Source organism: Oryzias melastigma, linkage group LG6 (assembly GCF_002922805.2).
Source record: "Oryzias melastigma strain HK-1 linkage group LG6, ASM292280v2, whole genome shotgun sequence".
Lineage (NCBI taxonomy): Eukaryota > Metazoa > Chordata > Actinopteri > Beloniformes > Adrianichthyidae > Oryzias > Oryzias melastigma.
The window spans coordinates 29,627,265-29,651,144 of record NC_050517.1 but is presented as its reverse complement, the minus strand read 5'-3'; the positions used below and the strand labels follow the sequence as shown (position 1 = coordinate 29,651,144).

The following is a 23,880-nucleotide window of genomic DNA, read 5'->3' as shown; positions in this document are numbered from 1 at the left end:
TTTAAAAAAGTCATATCTTACTGAAGGTAATTAAGTCTTATATCAGGTGTAATTAGAGATAAAAAAAACCCCAAAATACTCTGTGCATTTTTGCAGAGTAAAAAAAAAAACAGTCCAGACAAAAATATTAGCATATGAAAAGGTTTCTTTCAAACTATTAGGCACAAAAGGAACTTTATTTTTAAAATACCAAGAAAAGAAGCACTTTTATTAGAGATTTAGGTGAAGATAAGGAAGACCAGTTCAAATGAAGTGTGAAGTTTTCTGTAGATTATTCACTGCAAATCATTTTAACCTTGCAAAGATTCAAAACTTTGTTTTGGGGTTGGTTTAATTTCTTTTTGATCTACACCTTTACAAGATTCTTAAAATCAGAAAAAAATTATTTTGAAATTATTTTAAAATGAGTCAAAATCTTTTGGCTCCACAATACTTTTGGTTCAATTTTAAGAAAGTTATTTTCAAGTTAATAAAGCTAGACTGGGATTTATTATTATTTTTGAGAAAAAAAGTAGATTTATGTTCTAAGAATAAGCACTAGTTTTAGATTTATGATGGGCCAACTTATACTAAGGTTATCACTTTGTTCACATTTTGTTCTAAAATGAGGAATTTGCATTCATTACATTTTTTTAATCACTAATCAAAATAAACTACAATTAGTACATGAAACAAATACAAACCCTTTGCTTTGAACTAGCAGAGTCCTGGTTGAGTATTTTTTTAACCTCACAAATAACTTTGAACTGAACATTTTTGTCTGTTCTTATTTGCAAGGATGTGAATAAAGAAATACTAAAAAATGCAATTTTGAGCTTCATTTTCTTCATGTGTCCTCCAGCAACAGAAAAACGCCAAAAGATGTTAGAAACAAAATTTTCATGGAAGGGGTCTTTAAGTGTGGGAATGTCTGACTGTGAAGCGCTTTGGTAGGAAAGCACTATACAAGCACACACCATTTACCATTTAAGACTTGCTCTTTTTAGTAATGAAAGTCCCTCCTAAATTAAGAGATCAAATTCCTTCAGAGGTGAATCTCAGGAACATGAAAATGACTGAGCTGAAACTCGGATTTCTGTCGGTGAGCTGAAAACAGCGTAAGCACTCCTCTTCCGTGTTATTGTCATCACCTTGAGGCACGAGCACCTCCACCCAGAGGAGCTATGGACCAACAGGAAGTCTAATTCTAGACCACTTCCTGTCTGACATTCCTGACCTGAGCAGCCTTCCTGCCAAATCCTGTCAGGCTGCACATGTGCAGACCTGTGCTTCACATGTTCCTTTACATGAACGCGCAGAACTTTTCATTGCAATAAAAATGTATTCATCAAAAGAATCAATAGATCTGACCAGCCTTTAAATTTTGCTTTATTGATAAATTCCATTAAGTGCATAGAGAGAGCCTGCAGAACCAGCAGCACAGATAATAAACTCACTCAGCAGTGAGCTTCACACATTTACTTTTGTAAAAGACGAAACATTTTTGTTTTCATATTCCGCGCTAATGTGACAGCTGAAACAGATGATTTATCCTTTCACAACACTAATGGAAAGATAGATTAGAATAAACGTTATATTAATGTGAGAAAGCCTGTCCTTCAATACATTCAAATTAATGCACTTTTGTTTCTACAGCCGACTTCACAAGAAAGTCAAAAAGTGACAAAGACAGAAGCAAACATGGGTGTAAACAACAAACCGATTAAACCATAAAGTCATTAAATTAAACAAAAAGATCAAAAACTGTCGTCTGTCATTGCCTTCAAAACAAACAACAAATAAACTCCCATTTGCTGGTGAGCAGAACTAAAGAACTGACATTTTGTAGTGTTTTGGAAGTTCTGTCAGAGCAGGTTTAGCAGACTTTATATTTGGATTTTTCTTTCCACCTCAAAGAAAAATTCAAAAATAAAAGGATAGAGATGTAAATTTGAGTAAATGAGCCCAAAGTGCTTCACTCTCCTGATGGAAAGAGACCAAATGCCAAAGAAGGAACAGAAAATATACAAGAAAAAAAGCTTAAAACTTTCTTCAACAGGAAAAAAGGATTCAATTAAAATATTACCAGTTTCAAAATAAAAGAAAATGATAGGAATCTGGTTAAAAAGAAAAAAACAGATCTTTCCCTTGTGACTGAACATGAGATGAGTTTGTAGGAACAGCCTGAGCTGCTGCAGATCCACACCGATCTGCAGATCCACACCGACAGAATCACAGCATACTTTCCCTCAGGTTTCCAGTGCTGCAGGAGCTCGACGGATGACTTCCAGACTGGCTTTGGTTCCAGGTTTGAAAGTCCAACAGAGCTTGGTTCAGCTTCTCCATCCAGTCCAGCCTCTCCTCTCTGGTGTCGGCAGAGAACCAGCACCTGAAATCACAGTGGTGTTGAGGTGAAGAACTGCAGCAGCTGGAGAAAACCGCGCTTTTGGACGCCTTTAATTAAGCCATAAATGTGAGAGTGTGGTGCTGAGATGGACTGGAGGCGTGTCCAGAGTGAACCCTGCTTTCACCAACAGCAGCCGGGAAAGGATCCAGAGACGGATCCAGAGAGGGATCCAGTGAGGATCCAGAGACGATCCAGTGAGGATCCAGAGACGGATCCAGAGAGGGATCCAGTGAGGATCCAGAGACGATCCAGTGAGGATCCAGAGACGGATCCAGAGAGGATCCAGAGAGGGATCCAGTGAGGATCCAGAGAGGGATCCAGTGAGGATCCAGAGACGGATCCAGTGAGGATCCAGAGACGGATCCAGTGAGGTTCCAGAGAGGGATCCAGTGAGGATCCAGAGAGAGATCCAGACAGAATCCAGAAAATGGACTGATGGATTATTTTCAAAAGTTTGAGATGATCATAAAAGTAATTTTGATTTTTCAAGACCCACTCCGATTAAAAACAGTGTTTTTAAAATGTTCTTGTAGCATTTTTCTCATAATGAAAGACAAATAAAATAACTTCAGATTAAAACGCATTTCTGAGTATTTTTTAATTCCAACAATGATAGATCATGAGAGGATGAAAACCTGCGGTTTGAAAAAGCTTACGTTTATGACTGTGACCTTCATGAACAGGTCACAGTCTCCCTTCACCTTTTGAGGTAGATAAGTAGATCTATCAACGTCTTCATTCTCCTGGTCTGAGCTGGAATCTCAGTCGGGTCCGATACTGCTCACAGTTTTTTTTAGCCACGCTAATGTTAGCTTGGGCTTGTGGGAAGCTATAAGTTAGCGAGAGAGACTGTAAACAAAGTTATGCTGGGAAATTAGCATGGCTACTTCCACGCCAACAGTCACAACTCGGAGGAAAATATTCCCTAGAAAACTACACAGGGTTTTGGAATTTGGCTAAAATATGTATAATTATAAATAAAATCCACCGGGAACAATTTTACAGCAGAAAAAAAAAACACAGATTTGGACCGTCAGTCAGATCTACTATAGACCTGAATGTACGTGATGCCACAGCGCCTGTGTCAATGTCCTCCTCGGCATTTTAGGAGTCAGCGTGCTGCAGCTGTGGATCTTCCGGTCGAGGTTTTGTCCACCCGACCGTCTGCCTTTGATCGGTTCCCTCCATGATGTCAGCCAGACAAAATAAAGGACTACCAGGTCTGCCATAGATCAGAACCGATCCTGCCCACAAACAACGTTTGTTATTATAACAATGCAGTGAGCATCAATGCTATTAACATTGCAATAATAAGTTATCCCCCTTATGGTGCAGGTCAGGAAACAGAAGTACTGGTTCCAGAACTTACTCTTAAACAGAAACAGATTAGCACCAAAAATAAAATGGTACCAGACAAAAAAACTGTAACTATAGTCCTACCAGACACAAAACGTAGACTAGAGTCTGTTAGCATCTGAAAGCTCCCGTCTGACAGCAGCAACTCCTCGTTTTCTGTCTTCATCTCACAGAAATCAGTAAACTGACATGCTTAAATTTGGACCTGTTAGTTGTCACGCACTAAGGTGTGTGACATTAGTTCTCCACATTTGACCCCTCCTCTGAGGGAGTGGTAAGCTGCAGACACAGCTTCACTTTAACCCCCCCCCAACCCTTAAGGATGAGCAAGCAGCAGGAAGGCACTGGGTCCATTTTTAGAGTCCTTTGGTATGACTTGGCCTGGATTTGAATCCACGACATTCCAGTCTCAGGGCAGACACTCTACCACAAGGCCACTAAGACAACCAACACAAGGCATGTTAACCATGATGAGGTGTAGTGCCTATTTCACATTTTCTCTACACCAAAGTTACTAATTTTACCTGTCAGATGTATTAAAACGAACAGTACTCCGACTCCAAAACAGCAGAAAAAGCTGTGACATCATTACAAAATGTTCTATGTTCTACAGTATGTGGACGTATGATGTTCTATATTCTACAGTATGTGGATGTATGATGTTCTATATTCTACAGCAGTGTTTTTCAACCAGTGTGCCGCGGCACACTAGTGTGCCGTGAGAGATGGTCTAGTGTGCGGCGGGAAAATACCAATTTTCACATATCTAAAACATTTACTATCAAAAGGGTATCCGCTCTGTGTTCATCCAAACGGCCCTGTGGTAACACTGGATAGTTTGGAATATGCAAGATGGTGAAATAAATATTTCTTTGATTCTATAAATGACTAATCAGAATGATGTTACCGCAATCCAGCCGCAAAACTAGCCTCAAACTCAGCTTTTTCCCGCCCCCTTCAACTGTCTCCGCCAATCATTGTTGGAGGCTTGATCACATGTCATCAATCTGACCAATCAGAAGTGGTTAACGTCCCCACTTCCTTGTTCTGATTCAGCTCATAAAGTCTCTCAGTTCCAACTAAAATAACAGGTAAAGCTCGTGTTTAGCGGTGTAGCTTCCAGAGGGATCCGACGTCAGACAGTTTAAAAAGTGAACAAAAGAATGAAGCTCAGAAATGAGAGTATGTCGGCATCTGCGTGAGTTTATGCACTACAGCCCCCATGATGCATTGGGTTAAGTGCGCGCACTGAGCACTGGGTGGAGGGGGAGGGGCTTACACGTTCAGCAGCGCAAGAGCCAAATAGGGAGAGAGATAGAGAGAAAACATCAACACAAAATATAAAGAAAATGACAAGAAAAAAAAACTGGAATCATTTGACTTTTCTTGATAGTATGAAGGAACAGTCTGCAGGGAATTTTCTATATGTATATTCTGTATATATTTATGGCTCCACAATCAACCTGTGCAGACACCTGAGAACTGAGAGAATCTTCTCTAAAACAGAGCAGATCATCACTGAGAGAAGAAACAGATTTAATCCTCAAAGCTGAAACTCTTTTGTCTTTCTTAATGTTAAAGTGGATAAAAGTCTTGATTTGGTGTTTTTTGCTCAATTTAACTTGTATTTTGGGTTGTGGTTGCAGAGTTTTGTGTTGTTCCCTTCAAATGCGTTTAAAAGGAAAAAAGCTTAAAATGTGTAGAGTTAAAAACTGAATAGTTAATAGTTAGTTCTTTTATCTTTCATTTTGTACATTCTATCTGGAAGGGATAAGTAACAGCATATACATAATTTACACTTTATATGAATAAAACATATTTACATCTTGGATTTTGTGCATAATCTTATCTAGAAGTTTATAATGAATCAAACAAAGCAAACAACAACCTAAAAAGCCATTTCATAGCACAAAGAGCCGCTGTTTTAGGAAAATGAATGCAAAAGAATTGAATTTTGAGCCAGAATTATCATCACTATTGTGGAGGGAAACAAGAAAAGAACGTTTTTACTTTGTCTGATAGTTTTGGGAGTATTTAAAAAAGAGAGAAAAAAAAACATTCATAAAAACTGATTTTTTTTTTTTTTTTAATCATTGATTAATGATAATAAATGTAGACCGTTTTAACTAGATATACGTTTAACTTGAGCAAATTGATTAATGATGCTTTCCACTTATATGAAAAAATGTACACTAGTTTGTGGAGGGACTATACATCAATACAGACTATTTTTTTTTTTTACCTTTTTGGATGCTAGTGTGCCGCGGGATTTTTTTCATGGAAAAAGTGTACCTTGGCTCAAAAAAGGTTGAAAAACACTGTTCTACCGTATGTGGATGTATGATGTTCTATATTCTACTGTATGTGGATGTATGATGCTCTTGATATACCACAGTATGATGTTCCTGTAATACATGATTTCAGACGGTGTACTAAAGGTTCATTAGAAGCTTAATTACCCTCAGATCTGAAGAACTTACTTGGACATTATTTCCTGGCTGCTCTCCTCCTGCTTTGACATGCTGCTCACCAGTTCAAAGGTGAAAGGTCGAGCACACGAGTCCCTCTTGACGGGTCTGACACACCGACTGGGAGCCCCAGACAGAGAAATGACGCCTTCTGCTGCCTGAGAGTTCAAACAAATGAATCAAAGTTTATCCAGCTCCGGCCCGTGGGCTTCAGTCGTTCTGACCTTGTTCTCGCGGTCCGTCGGGCTGTTCCAGTACGACAGGCTACATCCCTCCAGGACGAAATAGCGGCGATGCCACGATCCAAATCCACTGATCAACTCAAACATAGTCTGGAAGGAAACAGAACTGAAGAGTTTACTACAAAGGATTATGATAAACTTTCCAACAGAAGCAGACTGTGGAGAGGAGGCGGGGCTTTGAGCTGCTGGATTTAAACCTTTGTGTCTTGAAGGCGAAAAACTTCAGAATAAAGTCTTACAGAGCTCTCTGCTACAACACCGTTCACCTTCTGCAGCACAGTCTTTTTCAGAGTTATTGTCTTCCAGGTCCCTCTTTTCTGCAGTCTGCTATCAAAATATGTCTAGTTTACATCAAGATCTTTGATTTTGTTCTACAATTCTGGGTTTAATTTTCTATGAAGGTTTGAACTTTAAGAGTCTAAACCAGTGAAATGTGGAAACGTTTGTGTCTGTCTGAGGAAAGTCTATAAAGGAGTTTTACAGCCTCTAATTTTTACAGAGACGTAGACTCCTTCATGAATTAGACTAGTGGATTATTTTTATAAGGTCCCTCCTGCAGAGAGGTGCTTGGGGGCGAGGGCTCAGACTTTGTCCCTGGGACTGGCTCCTTCTTGGCTCTTCCCTCCTTGCGGGGGCTGGGGTGTCGGCTCTTGGGGAGTGAGGTCCCTGGGCTGGGATGGTCCCCCATCGGGGGACAGTCTGCCAACTGTAGCTAGTCCAGTCCCGCGACGCAACGAAGCCTTGACGCTAGCGGTGTAAGCAAGGGGTTAGACATTTAGGACCCTTGGTGGGGGGGGCTTGGACATCACTGCCAGCAAACAGTTAATGTCCTTTCAGTGCCCCTCCCACCAATTTTAACCGCACCATAGACATGTAGGGCCGCTGGTGGGAGGGTAAAGGGGCATCTCTGCGAGAAATCAGGAGGTGCCCTGTTAAGGCCTTCTCACCAATTTTAACTGCACCCCTTTAGTACACACACCTCTAACACCACAAACATACACTCTAACAAACAAACACGCATGCATCACACAAGGAAGGTGGGACCTTCGACCTTCTGTCCCCTACCCCATCCCTGGCGGGGGGTGGGCAACCTCGGCCTGGTGGTCTAGTCTCTTGGGTGCCGGTCTCCTGGGCCCAGCAGTCTCCTCCCCACGTCGGGAGTGGGATCCCCGAGATTTAGCAGGGGATCAATCTACATCGGAGCCGGGGGGTGTCCAGGTCTCGGTGGTGCGGAATCCGGTCCCTGCTTTCGAGAACTAGTCCTCTCCTTAACTCCATCAGTGGGTGTGCCTGGTCGGGCCTTGTTTACATCACTCCTTGGGGCCTCTGTTTCTCTTGGGTTCCCCTCTGCTCGGCGGGGGTGGGCGGCCCCTTTCTTGCTCCCCCCCTGGGCCTCCCGCGGCGGGGACAGGCGGTTGTCTGGAGTGTGGGGTGGGTTTCCCTTTGGAGGCCCTGGCTCGTACTTGGGGTGGGGTGGGGGGTCCTTGGCACCGCTGGGTGGTGGTGGGCGGCTCTTCTGGGGTTGGGGGGCTCTCCGGGGGTGGGGTCCCACGTTGGCCAACCTGGCGGGGTGGGGGAGCTGCTCCTCTGGCTGGGCTGGGGCCTGCACACTCCGTGTTCCTGTGCCTTCCTGCTCTTGGGTGTGGGGGGCCTCTGCGGCAGCCCCGCGTGCCCTGGTCTGGGTGTTTGGTGGGATTGCCCGGCTGCAGCTGCCCCGGCGGGGGGTTTTGGCGTGGGGATGGCCGGGTGCTCTCCCCCTTTGTAAATTCCATCTTCATTCTCATTAGTAAACCATAAACACTCACCTGAGCACAGGTGTCAGCTCACCTTAGCACTAATAGTTTGTGTGACAGAATGAAAGTCTTTGTGTCGATTTGTATGATTAAGTGTGTGAGCTGCTGTTATATTGTGTACATTCTGACTAGTTTAATTGTGGAGACTATTTCAACCAACAGGTGTGTTTGTAACTACAGAGTGTGTGTGTAGACAGACCCCGCCCACTCTAGTTTACTATTTAGACCTGGATGTTTTATGATGTTTCCCTCTGTTGCCATCTTCTTCTTTTTATTTTTCTCCATTTATTTTTCTTTGCTGAAATGTGTAACGCCGGAGTCACACAGGATGCGATAGCGCCGCGAAGCGGCGCGGAACGGTGTGCGCTTCCATTCGGCGCCCATGTTAACCTATGGCGTCGGTCACACCAAGCGCGGAGCGACGCGCAGCGGCGCGGAGGGTCCGCGCGGTGCTGCGCAACGTTTCGGCATCTGGCCTATTTCTTCCGCGCGACGCGAGCGCTCCGCGTCAATACTGGCAGGAAGTTGCGTCTAAATACATGAGAAAATCCGGTTTATTTTCAAAATAGAACCAATTTTTCACAATAAAACGCCGCGATTGACAAATGTGATCATGTTTTTGTGTCTAAACAGACTGTAGAGATGAAAATATGCATACAATCAAAACACACAGACACGCGTGCGCGAGAGCCCCCACCCCGGACACCACAGATCTCCGGAGCGGGTGTGCTGGTCTGCAGGGTTCTGGGAGGAAAAAAAGCAGGGCAGACGGGGCAGTGGGGGCACACTGGAGCGGGACATGGGGCTGTGTTTGAACGAGAGAGAGGCAGAGGAGCGGTTCTTCTTGGAAGAAACATCAGGTAATATTTTTAGTTTATTAATTTACCGATGGAAACACGTGGGAGCGCGTGCGTGCACACAGACACACAACAAAACAGACAGACACGCACACGCGCGCACAAACCGATCAATGAAGTGGGCCGACTGCGGAGTTGGGGGGCGGGGTCTGTGTCAACAGAGGCAGAGACCATTCCCTTTTAGCAGAAACACGGGGAGATATGCTGGTTAATGACCATGATGGCAAAAAAAGCAGTAGCTCTAGCAGAAGCGCCTGTCGACCGTCGCGGCAAAAAAATCGCGTCTGGTGTGACCAATAGAGCGCCGCGAATCGGCGCGCACTCCGCTCCGCGCCGCCTTGCGGCGCTCTCGCGTCCGGTGTGACTCCGGCGTAAATTAAATGAAAATGTTTCTGCTTGACACACTGAAATGAAAGGTTGAAGAAGCTCTAAAACGGTGGATGATTTATGGTCACAGATCACTGTTAAATGGCTGGATTACAGGTAAATTCAGGAAAACACAGGAGATTCTCTACTCATATCACTATTAGCACCGCCTACTTTTAGAATTTAATAAAGATCAAAATGAGCCGCTCAAGAAAGAATAAAACGTTACTGAACTATAAGAATCCCTTAAAAGGATCCAAATGTGAAGAAAACCTGCAGATTTATTATGTATTTTAGCTACGAGAATTAGCTAACCCTAACCCTAACCCGATAAGTAAATCTATTATTATAACCGACTGTTGATTGGATTAACCATGACAATTCAAAACATGTTAAACCAAATAAAAGGTGGATTTGTCTTTAGAAAAATGGCTGCAGGTTCTTTAGAATGAACTTATCCCAGACCTGGGACTTTTAGTCTGAAAAGATCAGAATAAATGTTGCTGTGTAAACTAACCAGGAAGCCATGGTGATGAATACTGGAGTGACTCTCGCTCCTCAGCCGCATATAGATACTGCCCTCTAGAGGAGACAGGAAGGGAACCTAAAAACAGGAGAAGATGAAAGATGATTCATTTTGTATTTTACTTCTGTACGGACGCTGGTACTTGAATTTCCCTGAGGACCTCCAAAGGGATTAACAAAGTATTTTCTATTCTATTCTATTCTATTCTATTCATAAATGAACTTGTTTGTTGTCCATTTCTTCAGAAATGAAATGATACTCTACATAGAATAGAATAGACTAGAAAATACTTTATTAATCCCTTTGGAGGTCCTCAGGGAAATTCAAGTACCAGCGTCCGTACAGAAGTAAAAGTACAAAATAAGTAAAATAGAATAACAAATGAAGTAATAAAATAGAATAGCAAAATAAGTAATATAGCTATATATACAATAGAAAAAAATATATAAATAATGAAGAAAATCAACATTGCACAATACCCTGAGTGTATGTACATATTGCACTGGTACATTTAATCTCTTTACCATGAGTGCTGCGGTAAAACACTTTCTGAAAACATTTTCTCTTCTCCTGATTCTGACACTATTAGAATCATCTAGTTTATGTAAGATCATAAGGCTGTTCGTTAGGTAGTTATAGAGAAAAAAAATGACCATGCTAGAGTCAGAAAAGCTAAAATAAGCTTGTAATGAGGTTAATGATCCGTAGATCTGACTGAGCTGCTAGACTTTAAAAACAAATCCATGGAGAAACACTAAAGAACAGGCAACGCTTCATGGAAGAGGTTAGTTTCCCTGGACATAACAAGAAGGTAAAAAAAGGAAAAACCTTTTGCTGAAATTCATCTCCCAGCAACTTCCTGACTTTGCCTTCAAATTTCATCTGAAGGAAAAAGCGAGACAGAGAGGAGGGGCACAGACAGGAAACGTCACCAGTGATCACCCGTGTCAGGACCGAAAACAGCCATGAAGGTGCTGATAAAGTCTATGAAAGTGATGAACCTGCTCATAGTGTTTCATGATTGTATGAAAGTTTCTCCTTTAAGAACATTAAATGTCAGAATATATATATTTTTAAACTGATTGGTCGGCAGATATTGAGACATTTTACAACCAACGCCTGTCAGATTTCAATGATAGAAATAGCATAAAACACTTTTAATAAAACCTTTGGTTACCTTATCCAGAGGGAATTTGCTTTGTCCAAGAGAGGCCAGTGTGATCTTATGGGAGCCCACCAGACAGAAGCTGCTGGAGCGGCGAGCACCGAGATTGATGGGAGCGGCGCCTGAAGGGGAAAGAAGCCGAGAAACCGTTCCAAACATGCTCTCCGCCCGAGATTCCTCACTACTCCCTAACCTCACAGTAATATATCTAGTGCTCTGGACTCAGAAGTTCTCCTCCGATTGTGTTTGATCCGTTTCTAAAGCGTTCCCAGCGGTCTTTTAATTATGATGATGTCGTTTTCAAGGACATAGTTTCTGCAGAGCGGCATAAGCTCGTTAGAAATTCACCTTGTGGACCATTGGCATGGAAAAACCCCGCTCCCACTTCTCGTCACCCACTGTTTAAATGCTCTCCCGCTAGCTTACAGCCCTTCACACCCCCAAGCTGACATCCAGCCGTACAGTTCTGATCCAGATTCCAGCTGAGACGAGGAAAACCAAGACGTTCATGGATCTATTAGGCTGCATGTGGATGCATCAGAATGAGGCTAAGTCGAGTATTTTCTACATCACAAATATGATCTTTTTCAGACAGCATTTTTCATCTGCTCCTGATTCACAACAATTTAAAAGACGAAATATTCAGAAATGCAGGATTAGGCTTCTTTCTCTGTACGCATGTCCTACATCATCAGAAAAATGACACAAAAACATGTTAAACACATAAAAATCTCTTGAAAATCAATGACATCACTCATTTTCCAAAGTAAAAGCCTAATAAATATATTTATGAATCCTCTGTGTTCTGGTGGAAAAACTTGGAGGATTTACATAAAATACATTTAAACACTTTCCAAATGACAAATCTGTCAAACACAATGCATTGTGGTCTATATTTGCCAATCTAGTGAGCATCGAAGCACACTAGGTTCTCACAGAGATTTCTGGGAAATGTCCAGAACTCTGGATTTTGGAAATGTAGATCCAGACTTCCTAAAAAAGTGACAAACACTTTATATAGATCACTAAGTAAAGAGCAGAGAGTGAATTTAAATGGCCTGAATATGACATTTTGTCTTTAACAGAATCTTCTACTTTCTGCAGAATTCATAAAAGAAGAAAAATAAAACTGCTCACCTGACAAAGTGTTACTGGATCTCTATTGAAGAAGTAAACAATGATTAAAAAATGACACCCAGACTCTGAACACTCCAGTGAAGACAGAATACTCACAGTGATTGTGTTCAGGAGTTTCCTTGGTGTGACCTGAACATGTAAACACACTTCAGTCCGTCTTTCATTTGGTTGAAAACTGTTAGAATTGTGACAAATGCAGCACTTACTCTAGACTTTGTGTTGGCCCGATCCGTAGTGGAGTTGGAGATGGTACCAGAACTGCAGGACTGAATGAAACCAACACAGGCTTTGACATGCAGTCACATTTCAGAGAAGTTTGTATCTTTGTAGTAAAAATGAGGATTTAGAAAACTGTTCCAGCAGAAATAAGAAAATACATTTAAAAACTCCTTATTTACAGAAATATCAAATCATTGCGCTCTACCCCAAACTTTCTTTCGGTCTATAAAAACGCATAATAATAATAAAAAAAACTTCAATATTTACCTTCAATGAGATAAAAAGATTTTCATAACCAAGATTTGAATCTAATTTTAGGAAGGTGTTATCCAGCTTCACTAAATTACTTTAAAATAGAGGAGTAACGGTTCACGGACAATCCGTGGTCCGTACAGATCAGAAGGCACGGTTCGGCATTGCCGCGGACCACTCCCCCCGACCCCTCCGCACGCACCGACCTCGCGCTAGCATAATTTAAATCAACTGTCTGTTCACATCGAGTGGAATTCTCATCAAATTCATGTAAATCCTCTTTGTTTTTACAAGCTCTAAAGTAAATGCTTCATGGTTATCTTAAAGTCTGTTCATCTGAAGCTCCCGCTGCGTGTGGGAGGAGCTTCAGTCAAAAACTTCCCTCAGCTTCATAATGAAGGACGCGGATGGACAGATATAAGGTTTATTTAACATTAAGAGCTGAATAAAAGCATTGGTACACATTTCAATTTCTGGATGTAACTCTTTACTAATAGCATGCCCGAAAAGTTCTTTAAAAAAGTTTTCAGCTTGTCCAGAATGCAGCAGCAAGACTGTTAGCAGGAACTAGTAGAAGAGAACACATCACTCCTGTGTTAGCTTCTCTCCACTGGCTACCAGTTGAATCCAGGATCAAGTTCAAAATCCTCCTGTTAACCTATAAGGCTCTGAATGGTGTGGCCCCATCCTATATTAGAGATCTCATAGTTCCTTACCAACCAATCAGAACACTTCGTTCACAAAATGCTGGACTGCTTGTAGTTCCTAGAATTTCTAAAAGTCCAGTTGGAGGTAGAACCTTCAGCCATCAAGCCCCTGTTCTATGGAATAAGCTCCCAGCTCATGTCAGAGAGGCAGGTACAGTTTCTACCTTCAAAACTAGCCTTAAAACATTCCTCTTTGGACAGGCGTTCTGCCAGGCTAGCTAGTAATCAGAGAATATTCCCTCTCCTGTGGTCCTTGTGAGGCTAGATTAATAAATTAATATTGATGCGTTTAAATATAAATTTAGATTTTCTATCATGGTTATTATTCAGATCAGCTCTGGGGTTCTGTTCTCTATTTTCATCTACTTCTCCTCTCTTCTATTCTTTATTATTTATTGTATTTAGTTCTCCATGCTTTTGTTGGTGCAGTTCCATTCACATGTTGTTCTTCTTTCCCACTCTCCTCTGGGGAGCGGGAGAGATTTCAGATCCCCGGTGGATCGCCCACGCTCCCACTCTTGGCCGTGGACCACGCCCCCGACACCATCCTGCATCTCTGAGTGAGAGTGATTCCTGCTGGGTCGTCTGTCCTCCTGGTCGTGGACTGCACTTCTGCTTCATCTTGACTATGGACTTAATCATCACTCGTCCCTCAGCTTTATCTGAATGAACTCTTTTAGATACATAGTTGTAGAAGCTAATTTTTCTTTAACAGTTCTGGTATCTCCTGTCCGTCCTGGGATAGGATCTCTCCTTCATGTGGGAATCCCTAAGGTTTCTTCTTTTTTTCCTGACTCAGGTTTTTAGGAGTTTTAGTTTTAGGAGTTTAGTCTTAGTTTTTAACTATTGTTCATATTTTGAAGCCCAATGAGGCAAATTCCTTTGTGATTTTGGGCTATATAAAAATTGAATTGGAATTGAATTGGATTAAAAGAATCTCCCAGTGAGGAGCTGCAGGTGTCCCGCACAGGAGAAAGCCGCTGCTCCATAACGGACTCGCCAGTGCAGTCAGGGGACGATTGTATGGCAAGCCAAAGAGACCAAAAATCACCAGGAAAAGTGAGGACTGCAGCGCCACATTTTACAGACAATTATTATTTTGAATAATTAAACGTTCCCACAGTTAGTTTTGATAAAACAATTAATAAAAAAAAAAATTTTAACTGTTTTATTCATGATTTAATTTGGACATTAGGGGGGTGGGATGACAACATTTGTATTTTAAGGGGTCCTCATGATGGATTTGGTATTTTCAACACTATTTTTAAGCATTCTTTTCTCTCAGTTTTTGTAAATTTGGTCTAAAAACACGTAAATGTCATCAGAAACTACATGTTTTAGCATTTTGTTTGGGTTCAAAGTTTAAATATGTTTTGTTTAACAAATAGGCCTCAATGAGCAAATGTTTTGATGATATAAATATTGTGTGTTTAATTGTGATTGAAGATAATTGAAGATTCGGCAAACTCAACAGATTCTGTACAGGAAACACGGGACGGAGGAGATTGATCGACAAGGTTAACAGCCAATCAGTGCCCAGTGTGATGAGTAAGAAAACAAACAAAAATGCACTAAATATATATTTACATTAGTGAAGCAGAGAGAGCGTGAAAGGTGATCTATGATTCCATGATATAGCGAGAGAAAACTATTTCTGCTTTGTTGAGGCCTATTTTCCAGTCAACCTCCTCAGTTTTTGTAAATTGGGTCTAAAAACGTGTAAATGTCATCAGAAACTACATGTTTTAGCATTTTGTTTGGGTTCAAAGTTTAAATTTGTTTTGTTTAAAAAATAGGCCTCAATGAGCAAATGTTTTGATGATATAAATATTGTGTGTAAAGTACTTTATATGCTTATTGAATATATAATTTGAAGCATTTCCAAAAATATATTTAGCTTTTATCTTGTTGTTTTTTGCTGTTTTTTTTAAACTTTTTACTGATCCGAAAAATGATCCGAACCGTGACCCTAAAACCATGACACGATCCGAATCCTGAGTTCTGTGATCCATTACACCCCTACTTTAAAACCTGTGGTAAAACTAAAGTCGTCTTGGATTCATAAGAAGTTTGGATTAAAGATCAACCTTCAGTCCTTATGTGATGTTCATGAGGAGAAAGTTTCTCACCAGACTGTAGACCTCAACGTCAATCTCAAAAGACGAGCGAATATCTTTCCTAGAAAAGAGCAAAGAAAGACTTTAGTGAAATGAGCGTCGCCGTTGGAGCCTCGTCCTGACACCACGGCGGCGCTCACAGCGTGACGGACGTGGGGAAGGAGATGGTGTCTCCATTATGAGCGTCGGCAGCGGTGGCCAGCGGCGTGGCGACGATGTTGTAGGGCCCAGAGTGGATCAGGACAAAGAAGTAATGACTCGGTCGACCTGAACAGGAGCACAGACTGAGTTTCCATGTGTCGCATTAACAGCAACAGTCTGGATTCTACGGCTGCATCAAAATGGAGTTTCAGAGATGACTGAAGTCTACCTGCTCGGCTCTGGGACGAACAGACAAACTCCACCTTCAGCGGCAGCTGGATGTTGGTGATGTGGACAGTTCCTCTGCAGGGCTGCTGGGAAATGTAGTCGCTGTCCTCCTTTGCTGCCTCCTCAGACACTGAACTCCTCTCCTGCCTCAGCCGGGCCACTTCTGCCAGCAGAGCCGAACGTTTCTCACCTGAACCAGGCAGAGACAAAGCGCGAAAATTTCAGGATTATATCTTTGGATTTTCAAAAAGGACAAATGAGATATTTTAGACATGTTGTATCCAACAAGTCATTCTCATTGACATGGTTTTCTGATCAAAAATATCTTTCCTCTTGAAAACGATGAATGTTTCTCTAACTGTTTCTGGTAGTTTGAGACAAAGAAAATTAAGTTAACAGTTAGAATTTGTGTAGAACTTAGATGCTTTTTCCTATTTCCTTTACTTCATACTTCTCAGCCGACTGAAAGCATCAAGTGTATCTGAAAATCAGATGATAAAGGAGGTGGTCTGGTCCGTACTGGAAACCAGCAGCAGCTTCTCCGCTTCAGCCTCCTCCAGCGAGCCTCGCCCGTGGTCCTCGTCAGTGCAGCAGCTCAGAGCTTGCAGGGTTTGATTGATCACAGTCTGCAGTTTGCCCGCCTCCTCATTGAGAGCCTGGAGGAGATCAAACAGAAACAATGAATGAATGAATGGAAGAGCAATGTAAGGACTTCTGTCTGATACAAGCAAAGGTCTGCCTTAGGTCCTCGTTGAGATCTTCAGTTATTTTCAGTGAAAATTATTTGGCAAAAACTTCACATTTGACTTTGCAATGTCAACAAAAGTCTAATCTGTGGGACTCACAGCAATCTCTTCCTTGGTGTTTGCAGCCGGTTGAGGTTTGGAAGTCTCTGCAGCTCGTCTCTGCAGCGCAGGAGTCACGCTCTGGATGGCAGGAAGCTTGCTCTGTCTTTGTGTGCGGTACGCATCAACACTGTCAACCATACAAACGCCAAATATAAGAACAAATAAAACCCTTTTTTAAAAAGATCAAAAGTTCAATCAAGTTTCACAATCTAAAACATCCAAACTCCAACACTACTAACTGACAAACCTCTGTTTGCAGAAGTAAAAAACCTAATAAATATGAGCATTTAGAAGACTATTAACTGAGTTCTGATGATGAAAACTTGATTGATTTATAAAGAAATACATTTACATGATTTTCTTAAATGACGGATTATTCACATACAATGCATTGTGGCCTTTATCTCGGTCTATGTGTGTGGTTTGCATCAATACCATCAAACACAAACAATGAATGTGTTTGATAAAAAAACAAACTCGCATTGTGACAAAGAAAACCACAATGAGATTAAAACTCAAAAAAACTTGCCATTCAATTAACAGAGTTCAGTTACTAAAACCAGAAGCTCTTCCTCCGTTTGTCATACTGTTCCTGGTTGAGGTTTGTTTGGATATTGTTTTTGTACAGCTAAGTCCCTCCTTTATTGCAGGGTTTACGTTCCATAAATAACCTGCAAATATATTTCCAAATAGGATTTTAGATGTTTTAAGGTTGTAAAACTCCTAGCTAAACATTTCTCTCAGACAGACATTAACATTTTCACACTTTTCTATCTTGTTTAAACTCTCAAAGCTTCATAGAAAAATGACCAGTATCACAGAATAAAAACAAAGATTTAATTGTGATTGAAGATAATTGAAGATTCGGCAAACTCAATAGATTCTGTATAGGAAACACGGGACGGAGGAGATTGATCGACAAGGTTAACAGCCAATCAGTGCCCAGTGTGATGAGTAAGAAAACAAACAAAAATGCACTAAATGTATATTTACATTAGTGAAGCAGGGAGAGCGTGAAAGGTGATCCATGATATAGTGAGAGAAAACTATTTCTGCTTGTTGAGGCCTATTTTCCAGTCAACCACTGGGGGCACTGTGGAGTCCACTAAAGACTGCAGGTGTTGGTGTACGGGTGGTTTTGATGGATGCTAACATTTTCTACCGTTTCAATTTAAAGGAGGGGATTTTTGCCGTTATCTTTATGACTTTATGCAGCAAAGTGCTGATCATCGTCTCTTCAATAAGTAGGAAACAAAAAAAACTTTAAAAATCTCCTTGAAGTGAGACACTGCCTCCTCCTGCACCCAAAGAGCGACTCAAAGTGAGACTGAATAGTTGTGTTATTTACCACAAACTAAGTTTATCAGCGTCTCTTCCGGATTACCTGTACAGAGGAGCAGATTCAGTAGGAGTGCTGGTCTCCTCGGGGCTCAGGAGCAACGAGGAAGGATTTGATTCTGCACCCAGGCGCTGAAGCAAAGAAGTTTTGCAGCTTTACACGCTTTCCCGACATCTGAAACACATCGGTCTCTGTTTGGACACATGTAGCACACATCCCAGGTTCTTACCAGCGGGGTGACCACGGCCTCCACAGACTTGCTGAGGGGAGACAGGATTCCAGTTGGAGGGAAATTCAGCAACTCGTCTTCTTCTTCTGCCGCCTGAACATCGTCGTTTTTCTCCTCTGTCTCCACCCGACTCTCGGAGCACGGATCAGCTCCACTGTCACAATCTTCTGCGTCTCCATGCGTCTCCTTCTCCACCCTCCCGGCATATTCCAGCACCTCCTCAAACATTTGGTCGATCATTTCAGCTGTGTTGGTCTCGTCGTGAGAGCTCAGTTCAAAATCTGAGAACAAGATATAAAAATAAATTAATATTTGAAAACAAACATTTTGTAAACACGTTTATATGACCTACACAAGCCCTTTCACATGCTAACCTTACACCCCAAAAGCATTCACCCCAGTGGTCTGTGCAGCTGCTCCTCCCGATACTTTTAGTGAAAATCACCGAGTGCTCCAGCTCTCCCCGACATCCTCAGCCTGCTCTCACCTGACAGGCTTGAATCTGCTCCGGACTGGATCGAGGTGTCGCTCTCAGACAGATCCGAGCTCTGGATCAGCTCAGGCTCCAACACAAAGGTGACTTTCTTTGAGGCTCCCTTCCCCTCCACCTCCCCACTTTCTGTAGTCTCCTCTTTAACTCCCTGCTCTCCACAAACAGATTTTTCTGCTCTTTTCTCAGGGTCTGATGTTTCGGTTAAAGCTTGAACTCCATCATATTTTGGAGATTCAGTCTGATCCTTCAGTTTAGATCCATCGTCGAGTTCTGTTTTCTTTGTCTGAGTCCCATCTCCAAACGTCTGGCTTTTCTTGTTCCGTTCAGTCTGCCCAGATCCATGAGGAACGCTTCCTTCTGACTCTTGTTTAATAGCAAAATCCCCTGCAACACCTGAGCAGCTTTCTTCATCACGCTCCATCCTGAAATGTGATTCCTCTTTCAAAGAGTCTTCCTCCTTTGGTTTGAATTCGTCATCATCCCGGCTCTCAGAAAACTCAGAAATCTTTGCAGAAACATCTGCAGGAGAACTCCGTTCTTCCGTTTTAACGTCAGCAGGTTCATCCAGATCTGTTGGATGGAATTCTCCTTTTCCCACTTTGTAGGACTCGAGTTCTTTGTCATTCGTGTTGTCTTCATTGGTCTGATCTTCTGCCAATAAATGGTCTTGAGGATATCTCCACATCTTTAGCTCTTCATCTGTGGAGGGTTCAATCTGCTCGTCCTCAAGCGAAGAATCCTCCATAGTTTCATCTTTCTCAAACACCTCTGAGCTCTCATTTTCAGTTAATTTGGAAACTTCTTCTTTATCAAGTTTGTCTAAAGAGGTGAATTCAGATGAAGTAGTGTCACTAAAAACCAGCTCCAGGACGGTCTGACTTGGTTCTTCAGAAACCCGCTGCTCTTCGTCTTTGACTGAAGATGTGGCGTGGTCTTTCTCCACGTTCTCACCACGATGAACATTTGTATCCTGGGCTTCACCAAAAAGCCCAAATGCTGCCGAGGCAGCAGGTCTGCCAGGCTCAAATGGCGTCTTCTCACCTGCTGACAAACAACTACAACATCTCATCCTTCGACTTGGCTCCAAACTCAAACTGTCTAGGTGAAGCACATAGGGTCAAACTGGGATCTGCTCAAAGTGAAGAAAATCTGGATTGTAAATTAGAAAAGAAAAACAAAAAATCTTGAAAAAAATATAAATTGCTAAAGAAAAAATCGTAAAAGTAAAACTTGAATAAAAGAAAACTTGGAAGTGTGACAAGTTTTTCTTGTTACAGCGGCTATTTATTTATTTTTTTCCTTTTTCACTTATATTTCAATTCTAACTTTTCTAGTTTTCATTGCTTAGTCGAGCTTAACTTTATATGGGGGGGGGCTTTGAGCTCATTAGCCACCAGGTCCTAATTGGTAGGACCCAATCCCAAAACGAGTATTTTAAACTGATTTTAGTGCAAATAAATCCCACAAAATTATGAATATAAAGAGAATTTCAGGGGATGACAAAAAAGGTTGTCAGAACACCTAAAGTCAAGTAAAATGTTTGTTTTTATTTCAACAGCAATAGTACGTGTTTATTCTGAGATAATTTTATTTTCTTAGATTTTAATTCAGAACATCATTCAGTCGTTATGACCCTTGAAGGGAAAAGCAGATTCAATTAACTCTGAAAGCCCCATATAATATATTTACTGTTCATGAAGGTTTAAGCATACTGTTGACTGTGTGGAGATTTATTTATCAATGATAGGTTTACGTTATTAACCTGGATGGAAAAGAAACTGTTGAAAGATCAAACAGAATGATTGAAACCAGGAGAAACAACCAAAATGTCGGGATGGAGCGATGCTTTCAGAGGAACACACATACCTGTCATATTTGAAGGTTTCGCTGCATCAGATGTAGACGCTTCAACAAAACTGCCATCTGTCACGTCAGCATCTCCTTGGACCTGTTGTAGCATCAAACACACCCACAAATGAGGATTAAATAACTAAAAAATCAATTTATTTTATGCCAAGTGCCATTTATAGGAGAATGAAAATACACAAACATGAACCCAAACAGGACAGAAACCCACTTTAATAAGATTATGTCAGGTAAAATAAAGATGAAGTGGTCAGCCACCCAGAACCCTTAGAACCATGTCAACACGTTCATGTTTTGAACCCCAATAAACTATATATACAAAAAAAAAACATAAGCCTCTAAATTAAGGTAATTTATGTTATTTCTAGACAGTAAAAGCCTTAAACCATCCCAAAGAAATCGAAAAAGCAATACTAATACGGGTGATTTTCCTGATAAATCCTTTTAAAGTCAAAATAAAAAGTCCCCCTAAGTGGAAAGAAAGTAAAGCTGTGTGGTTCAAAACAAGAACAATGTCCCCAAGAAAGAAAAAGCATTTGTACCTGCAATGTACCAAATGTGGAGTTTTCAGTGAAGCCCCAAAACCACAAAACTTCAAAAGGGTCAGAATGTCAAAAGGAAATCAAATGAGGCTGTGCGACAAAGGGGAATGCCCCAGAATGAGTGAATTCTGCTTCCCTCAGCCGTGTAGAAAAGTGCAGTCGCAGCAGTTACTAGTGACTTCTGATTCCACAATAACTCACATCCCAGGACTGTGTGGGAGGCCAAACAACTCTCCTTTTAAAAGAAGGGGCCAACAAGGAGGAGCCAGGGGGGGTCCTTGCTGCCTGCTAGTGTTTAAAATGTCATAAAAAACTGGAGAAAACAGCTCCTCATGAACAACTTCATGTTGTGTAAAAATCACTATTGTCATTAAAAAATACCTAAATTAATGAAAATGTGAACAAATATTTTTAGTTTTAACAGAACTCCCTATAAATGTATTATTTAGCTCAAATGAGAATAAATAAACGATCAAACCCACCTGAGTCAACGAGGAATCAGAGCTGCTTCTCTTCAGCAAGGCATTCTCCCTGATTGGATTGAAGGGCAGCTGGTTTAATTCCAGCTCTCGTTCCTGTTCACAGAATAATTCAGAAGTCCAGTTTAAACCTTTCATTATACAAACAAACATTACTAATGAATGTACTAGGAGTATGTATTAGCAAGATGATACAATATGTATTGTGATACACGTCTCACGAGTCGATTTGTATTATGATGTACCCGACTGGACCAGAACCATTGTTCACTATTTTTTTTTTAAGCTGAAGCTCCGTGAATGACCCGGTTCCCTCATTCTTATCCGAGTCGCTACGAACCACCACAACCCTCGTTTTTATATGATGCTGGCAGCAGCGTGGCAGAGTCTCAGTCTGGTACTCATCTCTAAAACGAAGAAGTACATAAACCCAGACGCTGACTGAACATTTAACACAAGCTGGTTCTGGGGAGATCTTGTTGTTTTGGTTTAGTGTAGAGCTCCTTAGAGAGTCCGTGTGGTACCAACAAGTGGTCAGGGTTTAAGTGGAAAACAAAAGTAAGATGCTGAAGGACGCTCATAAAGAATGAATGAAATATCATTTGACAGTCCCCAGATGATATTATGATCATATTTTACTACATTTATAAAGATCGCGAAACAGCGATTTTGGATGTTGCGAATATTCGTACTTGAATTTTCGGGAGCAGATCGCGAGTATTTAAGCACCCAGATCCTTGTTACAGCCCTAGTCTGGAGTCAGACATGTGGATCCTTTAACACTCCATTCTGGCTCCCTGGTTACAGAAAAATAATTTTAAAAAGTTACTGGAACATAAAAAGTAAACTACCTCAAAAAGTTGAAGAATGGTGTGTGGCAACAATCCATAAAGCGATTTAGCTTCATAGTTCAACAAAACTAGCACATTTTGGGAGATTTTTGTGCACCGCTTGGGACAGAGAATCAATAGGTCAGTAAACGCGACCAGAATCAGAATTGAATTTTAAAGTGACTGTTTTTGAACAAATTCAAGGATTTTTAGTTATGTTCCTCAAAATCTGGAATTAGCTCTGATTTACACATTTCTGGCAGAGATGCACCTCAAACTATTAAAATACGCACACACACACACGCACCCCCCCCCCCCACACACACACACATACAAATATATAAACACTGCTGAAATTAGATTATACATTTGTTGCATTTTTAATGACTTTGTGACACAAGCTGTCTTTTATTTTGAAAGGAACCTCTGTAGAAAGTTATAAACACTTTCATATTTAGAAGAAAAGCTAATTTCTCTTTATAATCTTCATATTTATCGTAATAGTAACAATAACATAAATACGGTGCAGAGTTGTGGTCAGTGGAAAATCAACAAGAATGGTCTTGAAGTCTTGAAAGTTGCAGACACCTGTTCCAGGTTGATTTGAATGTCTTCATTAAAAGACAGAGGAACCAACCTGGCGAATGCGAGAAGCCTGCTTGCTGCTGGGTGTTGTTGTGCTCTGGAGTTTATGCTGAATGTCAGACACTAAACTGGAGCAGGATCTCTGGTCGGAGCCGGCCGGGCTCGGGGTTTTGGTGGGAGTGGCCTGCAGAGCTGGCGCCTTGAATCGCTCCATTCTTTGGGTGAATTCTCCATCAGCTCCATTTATTTAAAAAACACAAAACAAAATTTGAGTTACATTTTAACAGACTTCATCACTTAGGAAATATACACATAAACATGGTAAAAAGGAAACCTATTGAAAATCAAATGGCAGGATATCGTTTATTATCAAACGTTGATGCTTTCATGCCAGTTCAACAAGAAATGATGCATTTAATCATGATTTCTAAAAGCATTGACAATCTCACAGAAGAAAAGCAAAAAATTCAAAAGGTTAAATCTGAAGTTGAAAAGCAGCGAATGCTACATGTCGATGTAGGGTGCTGAAAGTTCACTCTGCTGCTCGACGGTTAACGGTTGGAATCACAGTTAAGTTTGGAATCTGCACACTATTTTTTAATGTTAGTTCTTTCAAAGTATTTCAGCTTTTTAAGTAGATATTTGATAACCTCTTTTTTCATTAAGACCCACTCCAATGAAGATTGTATTTTAACATGGCCTTGTGCCA

At 41.2% G+C, this 23,880-nt stretch overlaps 1 protein-coding gene across 1 annotated transcript; it reads right to left on the bottom strand.

Annotated features, from left to right (window-relative positions):
• Positions 1 to 1,346: 1,346 nt before the first annotated feature.
• si:dkey-30c15.10 (uncharacterized protein LOC559353 homolog) lies at positions 1,347 to 23,430 on the bottom strand. Its single transcript, XM_024282287.2, has 21 exons — positions 23,224 to 23,430; positions 21,760 to 21,852; positions 21,479 to 21,565; positions 20,736 to 20,817; positions 18,864 to 19,913; positions 18,377 to 18,657; positions 18,193 to 18,278; positions 16,806 to 16,935; positions 16,481 to 16,616; positions 15,962 to 16,150; positions 15,732 to 15,858; positions 15,604 to 15,652; positions 12,503 to 12,562; positions 12,393 to 12,425; positions 12,297 to 12,318; positions 11,172 to 11,281; positions 10,823 to 10,876; positions 9,986 to 10,072; positions 6,435 to 6,542; positions 6,223 to 6,368; positions 1,347 to 2,368 (listed from the first exon to the last, which is right to left on the bottom strand). The coding sequence occupies exons 1-21, from the start codon at positions 23,383 to 23,385 to the stop codon at positions 2,212 to 2,214; spliced, it is 3,249 nt and encodes a 1,082-aa protein (XP_024138055.2). The 5' UTR covers positions 23,386 to 23,430; the 3' UTR covers positions 1,347 to 2,211.
• Between the last annotated feature and the right edge of the window lie 450 nt (positions 23,431 to 23,880).

Bases quoted from the DNA above. Each gene is read 5' to 3' on its own strand.
- si:dkey-30c15.10 (XM_024282287.2), bottom strand. From the start codon at position 23,385: ATGGAGCGATTCAAGGCGCCAGCTCTGCAGGCCACTCCCACCAAAACC. The intron at 16,936-18,192 runs GTAATCCGGAAG...TATGGTTGACAG, and splicing joins GAATCTGCTCCTCTGTACAG to TGTTGATGCGTACCGCACAC. The intron at 12,426-12,502 runs GTAAGTGCTGCA...TTACATGTTCAG, and splicing joins GGGCCAACACAAAGTCTAGA to GTCACACCAAGGAAACTCCT.